Source organism: Opisthorchis viverrini, assembly GCF_000715545.1.
Source record: "Opisthorchis viverrini unplaced genomic scaffold opera_v5_164, whole genome shotgun sequence".
In the NCBI taxonomy this organism is placed as follows: Eukaryota; Metazoa; Platyhelminthes; class Trematoda; order Opisthorchiida; family Opisthorchiidae; genus Opisthorchis; species Opisthorchis viverrini.
The window spans coordinates 590,523-601,298 of record NW_008751819.1 but is presented as its reverse complement, the minus strand read 5'-3'; the positions used below and the strand labels follow the sequence as shown (position 1 = coordinate 601,298).

The 10,776-nt window shown below is 44.9% G+C and overlaps 1 protein-coding gene across 1 annotated transcript; it reads right to left on the bottom strand.

The window, feature by feature from the left end:
• Positions 1-5,263: 5,263 nt before the first annotated feature.
• On the bottom strand, positions 5,264-10,352 carry T265_14238 (hypothetical protein; the record flags this gene model as incomplete). The annotated part of the gene is made up of 2 exons (XM_009172709.1): positions 5,264-5,367; positions 9,988-10,352. Coding segments are annotated over 2 exons (432 nt in total), but the record flags the coding sequence as incomplete, so codon positions are not given.
• Between the last annotated feature and the right edge of the window lie 424 nt (positions 10,353-10,776).

The window sequence follows — 10,776 nt, the reverse complement described above, 5'->3', positions numbered from 1 at the left end:
ATGCTGCCCAAATCCAAGCAAATGTGACTCCACAAATTCCGTAATATATCCCACTTTTCAAGAGACGCAAGGCGGATTTACGAGAAAACATACTACTCTCATGCCACTCCCATCAGTAATATCACCGTTACACCCTTACCTCCAGTCAGGTCTTGTTGGGGTCACGTTGCATCACACGTCGTCACTTGGACCTTCCGTAAACGGAATATTATTTGCTGCCCGCGGTTGTGAATTTCTCCTGAATTCCATTAGAAATATAATAACCCACAGTTCCAGCTTGGGCGGGAATAACGGTAACCTGCGTGCAGAATGGGGGTCGTTTTTCCTAATCGCTGACGCTTCTTTCTGAAGATCACGAGGTTAGCGCTTCCAGTGTACGTCTCCGTTCAGTTTGTCCTCCTATCTCTGTATATGGCTTTGAGGGAGACCGATTACTTCCACAAGAAATAAGCCCTCATATGAGCATGAGCGACAAATTGGAGAATGAACAACTGTGCTCTCCAGCAACTACCAGTTGGTCCGTCATTTTTCCGAGAAAAATCATCAACCCATGGGAATTTCACGGTCGTCTTACATCGGGAGGAACAGTAGTTCGGATAGATATTCTGCGTCTCACAGCCAACGGGTGGACCTAGCTGCCTAGTGCATGACCTTCTTAAGGTTGTCTTCTGACCTACAATATTTGAAAAACTAGAAAGTGGAAGTTGATATATCATGTTTCTCTTCGGCAGCAAATTGAGAATCACCCGAAAAGTCATTCCTAGCATTCCTATAGCGAAGAAGGTGGTGTTAAACGGTTATAATGTGGTCACAATTTGTCTAGATGTCTTCATTAAGGCGAGATGGATCGGTGGTTAGATCGCGAATTTATTGACAGGAAGGCGTGTGGTTCGAACCCTACCCTTACATCTCGACTTCTCCTGTCTACGCTTGGGCACCCTGACAGTATACCAGCCTTCGTGCTTCTTTCGGATGGCATAATAGCTAGGAACCAGAAGGGTGTTACAGCTGAACGACGAGATGTCTTTGTTGATGAACTTTTTGAATGTTTGTAAAGATAGACGACAAACAAAGTCCGAGAGTCTAACCTTGGCTACTTAGTCTGCTGGTCTTCCAAGTTATAAGTAAGACTGAGTGACTCGTCCGTGTTGGCAGTCATTCTACTGTTTGCATGGCCTTAGCGCAGTAACTGTGGGTTCCAGCCGGGGAAGATTACATCTCAATGATGTCCAAAATTTGCTGTTGTATTTGGCCCCCATTTTTCATGCGCTTTGTAAATGAGGTAGCCTAGTGATTAAGATGGAACTTACTGACCAGAAGGTCTACGGTTCGAACCCGAATTCAGCATTTCGATTACTTTTGTCTGAGGTTCTGCAACCTGGCAGTATCTTCGTCCTCGTTCTTCCTCCGGATGATGTGGAAGCTAGACACCGATACACTGATTGAATTTCTGCGGGTAGCAGTGATTACGCTTCGGTGATGTTTGAATATAGTGAAGAAAACAGCCTTCAATCCATCCAAAACGTCTGATTGGCCAAGAAATCATTTCAAACTTTGACGATATCTGGACCTATCCTTTCTTTTGAACAAACCAAGAATGGGCGGCCTTTTTCTCGACTCCTTCAACAGTTTAAAACTTATTTCTTTCAAACAGATCCTCTCCATTGATTGTCTTTATCCCCTGAGTTTTGTGTCAGGACCACCGAGATCATTAGGTCACAGGTAAGGTAGTATTGAGTTGTGGCAATCTTCAAAGTTCACCCAAAGTGCTGGGTGCAAGATACCTAATAAGGAGGTAACTTTTTTCTCCATCACCCCGGTAACTGCTTATACAACCACCTATGAGTACAACGGCTATCTATTGTTCAGTCCTGGGAACACGGCGCTCCAGGTAAGTACAGACAGACTGGAAGCGTATCACACACCTTCCATCTACATGTGAAAAACATGATGTGAACATCTGGTTTGGTCTGGATGACAACTAAGCGTGTCCTAGTTGATTTATGAGCTAAGCTACAATTCCACGCTAGTCAACACATCTGCTAGGAGCTACTGATTACCCGTAACCTCAGAGTCAGTGTGTGAGGACACGTCCTCAGGGAACTTCAAGATACAATGCCGTACCACGTTGGTAGCTAACCCAAAGAACAAAGGCCAGAATTTCATATCCGTTCTCAAACCTGGCCGCTTCTTAAACCTTTTCTACGTTGGATTACCCACACTTGGGCGGAGCCAGCTGAGACTACGCTGCTCTAAGTACATCCTGGAAACCCCTGTTAGTTCACATTTCACCAAGGGACAACAGGAGGAAAACTGAAGACCGGGAAATGAAGCGTACCACGCCCATGACCTCTGTTACTAGGATTGTGCGGATAGATTTTTGTTGTGCTCACCTCCAGATTCCTTGCTCGGTTTGGATTGACTAGGCAGACGTGAGAAATACAGACAAGAGTCTACATTCGTGGCACCATTTCAGTGTATTGCTGCTGTGAAACTCGAAGTACGAGGACTGAGATGTTGCCCAAGACTAGACAGGTTCTCTCGGTCAGTCAATTCGCCTCATAGAACGGCCCAAGCAGAGAGGAAGGCTAAACCATCTCAGCACGGCATATGAAGAGGTTATTCACTTTAACGAAGGACTCCCTCGTGAGGCCGCTGGTCGTTGTAATTGCACGACAAAATCTTGATACGCATGTACACATCCATTTGGCCCATTCGCTCATCAGTTTCCGTGGCAAACCATATGGCATCTGGGCCGATTCGCTACACCACGCAGACTGGATCAGCACGACAGTGGGCACGTGATCCGACAATCCATCCAATGACCCGACTACATGTGACTAATTTTCCACCAATCACGAATCCGTTGAGCGCGCACTGATCAGTTTTCGCCTCATCCAGTCATCTTTGACACAACACCATGATAGTCGAAAGCCCGGACCGTTTAAATATTTTTTTTTAAAATCCGGACGCAGCAGCTGCTATTTCCATAATCTTTTTAACCAATCTCAATCGGACACCTTTTGCTCCCAAAAGTGGGAATAACTGATAAGAACAAAATTTCCACGGGCACATGTACCTCCATTATGCTAGGGGCAAAAACTCTTAGAATGAAAGTGATGAGAATTCAAGCTTGGTTCAAACTGCCCCCCGCCCACTTGCTACTTTAACAAAGCCAACGGCTGCAACAGTTGACAATAAATACAGGCTTGAAGAACGGGTTATCAGTTTGCCTACGAGCCTTGGGCACAATTCGGTGACGTTTTGGGAACAGACGATTCTTGAAGCATCCAATCTCACACAAAACTCTAGGCTAGGGTAATCGCGATTTCTTTTGGTCGTGTTTGGCAGTAACTGATTGCAAGTTTTGTTCCATTACCTTGGCATATGTACCTTGGATTAGGTTGGCTTCAGACACGAGGAATACTGGGTGTTTGACGATTCTTTCCACCTGTGGCACAAACGGGTATTCTGTAGGGTAATGAACACATTCGGTGACCACCATATATCTGGAAAACGCAAAAGATCTAAATATCTGTCCTTGAGGATGAGGAGCACTGAGTGGTTAGAGTATATCGCCACTGAGTGATGATCATCAACCCAACTCATTGTAATACGGCACGCCATCTCGTAGACTTTACAAACTGTTTAGGTCCCCATACTCCTGTTCGGTAGTTGGAAATGTCGAACATGCATTTGTGAAGGCGACGTGTCAACTTACCATGCGAACGAAACTGTAGAAATGCAAACACACTACCTGAGCTCCACTGCATTAGGTGAGACATGCAAGATAATCTGGGCAATTTGACCAGGTAATTTTAACTGCACCAGCTCTTCAGGTGTCCTCATGTATGACTGGTTTGTGTGGTACCAGATACGGTAGTCCACTTTTACTTAAGTAGTATGATAGAATAAGTAATCGAGGTCATACCAAAGCACATGTTACGTTATACTGTCGGCACATAATCTCCATTTCATGTGGGGATTGCGGCAGTCGACGGAAAAACTTGGTTACGAACTGGATTAGTCATTCGCCACAGCAATGCACACAAAGGCATTTGCTTTGCGGACAGTATAGGTTTTGATACTGTAATACGGGTTTCATCCTGCAGATCGTGAGCACTTATGCGAAGAAGCACTGAATAGCTTCTTCGTTCTCGTTGAAAGTTGTCTGAAGATGATATGTGACGAAATCCTGACAGTTATCATCAGCAGCAGCATCGACAGCATGACATCAGTGTTCACCACCGATGCTCCACCGCCGTCACGAAGAGACTGAACCTTACCGTGGTGTGACAGTTTGCGCACCTCAACGATCCATTGAGCTATACTGGTGAGTGTCCTCGTGACAATCACAGGTTGGTCAATGTTTAGAGGTCTGATGAACACAGTCTCCTGGCCCTCCAGGTTGGGAGTGAGAACATGTGGCGACTTGTTCCGTAGAAATGGTACTTCATTTGCGTTTCCCGCCAAACACCACTGCCTTGCGGTTAGGCTTTTGAGCCAAAGGCTTTGGTTGAGGACCCTAATTCCTCCTGTCTAGGTGTGGGCGCCCTGACAGTATCCCAGCCCTCGTACAACCATGACATTCACGAAATCCTGGCAGGTGTCGAACACACTTAGATGTGTGTTCGTTCGGTAACGAATGACTGATAAGCATTCCTCCTGCTAGCTTGCTTGTAGTCTGTAGTTAGTTAACACACCTGGGTACAGTCCTAAGTTACAAACCGGAAGATCGTAGACTCCCACTGCCACAACGCAACGCTGTGGGTTTCCAACGAGAACAAAGCGGCTCTAAAGTGATCCTCGCGTATTGGCGTAGGTTGGCTTAACCCACAGGGTGACTTCACATCAAATGGCGGTTCATTTTTCTGTTTACTTCAAATTTCTGGTGCCGCGCTTGTCAAACCGCGGAAGACTACCCTTCGATCTTGTAAGTGACCGGTTATCGACTGTCAGTGATGGACGGCTATTTGAAGAACCACTTGTCCCACGGTGTACTTAGTAGTCCAAAGTACCATTAGAACGCAGGAGCAAGCAGACAGCTGTGTTCGGTGATATATTAGCTGGCCTCCGCAAATGGAACGAGCCCAATGAGTGAATAGCAATCAGGTCACATGACATGTAAACTCAGCATGGCCTAGTATTCGTGACAATACAAGCGACTGTCTTGGTTTTAATGGGTTGTTATTCAGTCGTTTTCAAAACCAGTCTTCCATCACCGTTACGTAACAAACAAGCACAGTTTGTGACAACAACTCACTTTGATGACTTTGTTCTGAACTCGCATTCGGTTGAGCAATTTGATGGCGCGCCGGGCGTCGGAGGCATTCACGTAATTCACAAATCCATAGCCCAGACTTTGACCTGAGGGGGAAACGGATGCATGGTTTTAGGCAGTGACATTTTTCCATGACAGAGCCAAACAACCAGAGAGTTGTAAAACTCTACGTCACAGTCATTTTTCGTGTAAAGCAATTACAGCTGAATCTGGGCTGAAGAGCAAACTATTCCTAAACAGTCGTTGTAAGTGAAAACTTGAAATGAGCTTCCTCTACTGCGACACCAAGATACTCGAGTGCAAAACAGCCAATTGGCACCCATTTTACGTCCTGCTGCTATCTCAGTTTGTGCACCCATCAAAATGTAATATCACGGAATAGCTTGACTTCATGAAAGACGAGCCCGAGCGGCGGTGATCTTCGGTAATACTCGAAGGTGTCTACGCTGAGTGGTTATCACTATTCCTCATTCCAGACGTGGGGAAATATTCACTGAAAGGTTCGGTAATGAACAGCTAGGATATTGTGAGGCCGTTTTAGGTTTTTTCGAAAATAAACTAACAGTGGTATTGATACCGTGGGGAACTGCCGAGGGTGACTCCTTGGACAACTCAGGACCTATTTTGCCGGGCCTACCGCTCCTCAAGACTCCACCAACTTATGTAATCCGTCACGACCCACCTGAATATTGGCTGCGACAAACAAACAAAATGTTACTGACAGAATCTTTCGTTTCTAATTTTATCCAAAATTCCCACGAACTTCATGTTCAGTATTAGAACATGCGTCGCCGTTTTGAATATCGTTCGAACTGAGGCGTAAGATGTATTCAGAATACTTTTATGACCTTATTTGTAAATGAGGATTAGATGAGCTCGTCATACATGCCCGCAAGATCCAATCACATGTCAGTCGGAAATAAATTACCGCACCACTCATAAGGTTGTTGAGAACTCTTCGACAGCCGACGACCGGTTTTGCCCTGCTTGAGTCTCATTAGGTAGGCACAGTACTCGGGAATTATGTCAACCTCTTGTTCTTTTTGAGCCCAAATTGAACGAAGCTCGACAACTACACTCATTTACATACCAATTTGGTCTTTGGGTGATGTTCAACTGAATCGCAGACGAATCTCTCATTTTTGATTTTTTTAAATGAATAAGCTACACCTGTGTTACGGACCGATGTAACACATTCAGTTGGAGAACATCGCCATAAGGGAGAGATTCAGCTGAGATTCAGGTGAGTCTCCCGTGAAATTCAAAGTGGAATGCAACTGACACCTCTTTTTTTAAAAAAAAGGAGGGAATCTAAATAAGAGAGTTTTTTGCCAGTCAATGTACATTTTCAGTCTGACTGTACTGAAAATTTTGTAAAATGACTTCATCGCCAAAAATGCGGTCTGGGGAGATAAACAGTTAGATTGGAATGTTGGTTTTTGTCCTCTTGTCAAATCTTGACTGTTGAACCTCAAAACGGTCGAAATGTCAGAACACCCTCCCCATGGTGTAATTTCCTGTACTGGAATCACCTACCCCCGGGGTCCATTAAGGGATGAACCTGAATTCGGAAATCGCATAGGTCACAGGGCCTGTCAGACCTCGTTACTTGTCTTGCTTTTTGTCAGTCAGAGCTGACCCATTTCCCATCGTGCTCGACCGTCAGACAACAGAATCTTACCAGGGCTACTTGACGAGCATTACTCGGGACAAAAGGACGATGGACTACTGTTCCCATGGCACAAACTAGGCATTGCTTATTGGCAGCATGGAACGTCCAATACTTATTCAGTTCGAGTCAGTGATCTCATCAAATTCACGAGGCGAAGGTTCAACTGGCAGACGAGACGGTGTGGTGGAAGCCTGACGCACAGTCAGCCAGAGTGAATAGACACCCGGTAAAACAGGGGACTTTGGATCGTTTTGCGCCGGTCAACATGGCGTGAGGTATGCTAGGATGACCGTGGTAGTGATTCCGCGATGACGCTGCCTGAGTATTTGGCCTTGTGTCTAATTTTAGCTTGAGATTGCCTACAAAGAAGAGAGTGCATTTTGGGGAACGCGTGATGTTGAGGTTATACTTCAGTCACTCCCGTGTCCTTCTACGATGGGGACCGCGTGATCCTCACTGTGCCTGGTTAGCGACACTACAAGATATGGCTGCCAACCGATGTCAAGGGCGTTCATGCTGTCAGTTTCTATCCAGATTGCCTGAGTGATTGTCTGGAGGTGTAGGCACCTCGGAATGATTGTGGTAAGCTAGCACTAAGTCCCTTCCCCGTCCACCTTAACTCTTTTCTTTACAATAAGGCTTTCAAACAAATCATGGTTGTACGGCAGTGAAAGCATCAATTTGAACACTGATGATGCTGCTGCTGATGATGCCCCGTGTCCTTCTCAAGGACGTTGCTAGTCAAGCAGTCGATTCCAATAATTCTAGGATATAATAATGCACTTTAAGTGAGTTGTACGCGGACATAACGAATGAATGTGAATCGATTGCTTGTGATTCAGCTAGTGAGCTGAGCTGGGGGCTCCATAAAACTGTTTTCAGAAAAATCTGACCGCTATTTGAAGATTGCTTCGGTAGTTGACACCCTCTCGAGAAATCGCCCCCCCCCCCAGAAGTGTACCAGTTTTCTGTTCAAGACAGCAATCTAGGGTTGAAATATCTGTGTAAGATAGCCCGGAAACCTTGTGGTTTGACAAAAAACCAACCGTGAGACGAACGTGAACAAAATTCATCCCTCCATCAGGCACGTAAACGGTGAGTATGAAGAATCCACCAGAAAACTCTCTACCTGCACAGGACATCGGGATTTGACGGATTTTACTTCAGCGGAGATTTCAAATTTCCAAAATGCTCAGTCAATCCGCATGAGGGTGAAAGAGAAAACTCTTGCCAGACACGATGACAAAACCAGCAACCTGATTGCATCTGAACGGTTGTAGGACAGCTGTCTCCTCAAATAGCCAAAAGCGATTCAAGTTGATTGTCCGTCTGGTTTTCACACAACAGATCTCATGTCACTTTTATTTTCCCCCTAATGCCATGGAAACGTTTGTGAAAACCAAATCAAACTGTCCCAACAAAGTCGGGTCCAGCTTGTTTCTGGATTGAACAAACGACTGTAAACCTGATCATCTCATATGGAAACTGAAGGAAATTTACGCGGTATGATTATCGATTTTTTCGGTGATTGTTCCTAACTTTCGCTGACGCGTTGAAGAACCAGAAGAAGACCCAGGTCTTCAAGAGATACTCAAATGAATCTTTCGTTTTTGTTGTTTAACCGGAAGCGTGGGAAAATGCTGTTTCATTTTTCAACTGGCGAGATAACAGGATATTGCAGTTTATTTTCGTAACATAGCACACTACTCATAAGGTTGCTGAATAGTCTTCGACTGTCCAGTACAGAGAATCAGTTGCACAGTTGAAAGCATAGTCTTCTAACATGGTAAAAGTGTTTTTGACGGACAACCACACCGCATTTACCATTATGAATCGTTCCGTCTGCTGTGCTTTGAAATCTTTGCAGTGTAAACTGATGGTTCCGACTGGCTGGCAAACATCAGGGGAGCTCAAAACGGTTAGGCAAAAGAGGAGTCTATCGAACGAAGCCTACAACAGGCCTGGCAACAAACTCAAACAGTACACTGATTGAACTTCACCGACCGGACCCAGCTTCTCAGAGAGAAGTTCGGCTCAATTCGATATCGCATTAGGTTTTTGCATCGCTGTGATTTTACTGTATTTCGTTAAATGTCTTCTTGAAATTGAGCTCTCCCTGTACATTAATTCTTCAAAGCTACTCGGACATCCACGCCACTGGAATAGGTGTGCGTTCGGTAACCTTTGAAATACAAGCCTATGCTGCAGGGATAATTTGAGCATTCAAACTACTAGGATTACCTCGACGGATTCTGGGTTAGTTGGACTGCTTTGATCGTCAAAATTGACGGGAATATTATTGGCTGAAAGGATAAAACCGTCTTCCACCAGACTGCTGGTGAAGAACAAGGCCTTCATAGAAAAGTGAGCCCATGTCGCGAACGATCGATCGCATCATTTTGTCCCCCTGTCTGTAGTAAGCTTCGATTAGGAGACACCAGAAGCTTAGCGACCAAGCGAGAAATTGCATCGAGAGCCTTCATTAACGCCAAAGCCTACCGCATTTCAGGCTACAAATATAACCTCACTACTTGAGGGTCTTTAGTGAGATACCCTTTTTGAGCAGTTTATGAGGACTATTCGTTTATTCCCGATCACTGGCTTGCAATTTTGCTATGAATTTAATTTTTTAGCCGCGCTTGAGTATAGGTGGTTTGTTCACATGCCCACGCTGTCTCCTGGGGCAACCCGAATAACAGTGCGTCTTCTCTCTGACGCTAGAGTGGAAAGAACTAAATGCGAACTGGTGAATTTACTACCTTCAACATAACAGACACATTGTCCAATGGTTACTACATCGATCGATGAAAAGGAATTTAGTAAACTCCTGACTGAGTTCTCGGTGAGAAGGATCGACAATCGATCATTCATCTCATTCAATAGAATCCCTACGGATTATATCTATATATATATATTTTAGGTCTATTAAACATGCGGTTGGGTTTCCAATGCATGAAATCACGTGGAATTCACTGAGGTCCTTGCATTTCATGCACGCACACACACACACACAATGCAAGATGGTTTCGATCACCGGAAGTCCGATCCCGAATCAGTTTACAGCTGGTCAGTTTCCCAATCTTGGAAAACATGGTTCGCATCTCCTCTTGAGTCATTGTTTGTGGCAGGTAGTTCACAATGAGGTTGGTTTGATTATCGCCATGTTGCTCCCCGTCTTCCCCGACCCCGACCTCCTCCTCTTCTAGAGCAGTTCTTTCCATTTTGGGCAGCATTTTTCGGTCGTAACTTTCAGACTCTTCCAAAGTGCGGGAAGCCTCCTGAATTTTTGCTGTTGTCAGACAGTCATTGTTGCCAGAGGTGAGGTCTGATTTGGCCATTTGGTAGTGAACCTGAGTTGTCATTTCACAGGTGCGGTTGGCTTAGACAGGAGAATAGTTTACCAGAGCTGAAAATGAGAATGAAATAGTTTCATTAAACAAAACTTCAACGTGGAAAGAGGTAAAAAGAAAGATTATGGCCGTCTTGTGACATTATAATTGGGAGCAATTTTCGTGTAATACCTTTGACAACCGAAACAGACTTTCTCTGTAATCTACTACTCATAAAGTTGCTAGAAATCCGTCGACAGTCCACGACCGGTTTTGCCCTTCTTGGGGCTCATCAGGTAGGCGCAGTCCTCGGGTTTCCGTCAACCTTATGTTCTACTTGAAACTGAATTGCACGAAATTAGCGAATATACACTCACTTGCAAACTAATTTGGTTTTTCGAGAGACTCACCTGGAACCCAGCTGGATCTCTCTTTTGTGATGTTGTCAGGCAGTCATTATTAGAAGCTGACTGATTGATAGAGCGACGCTTTCG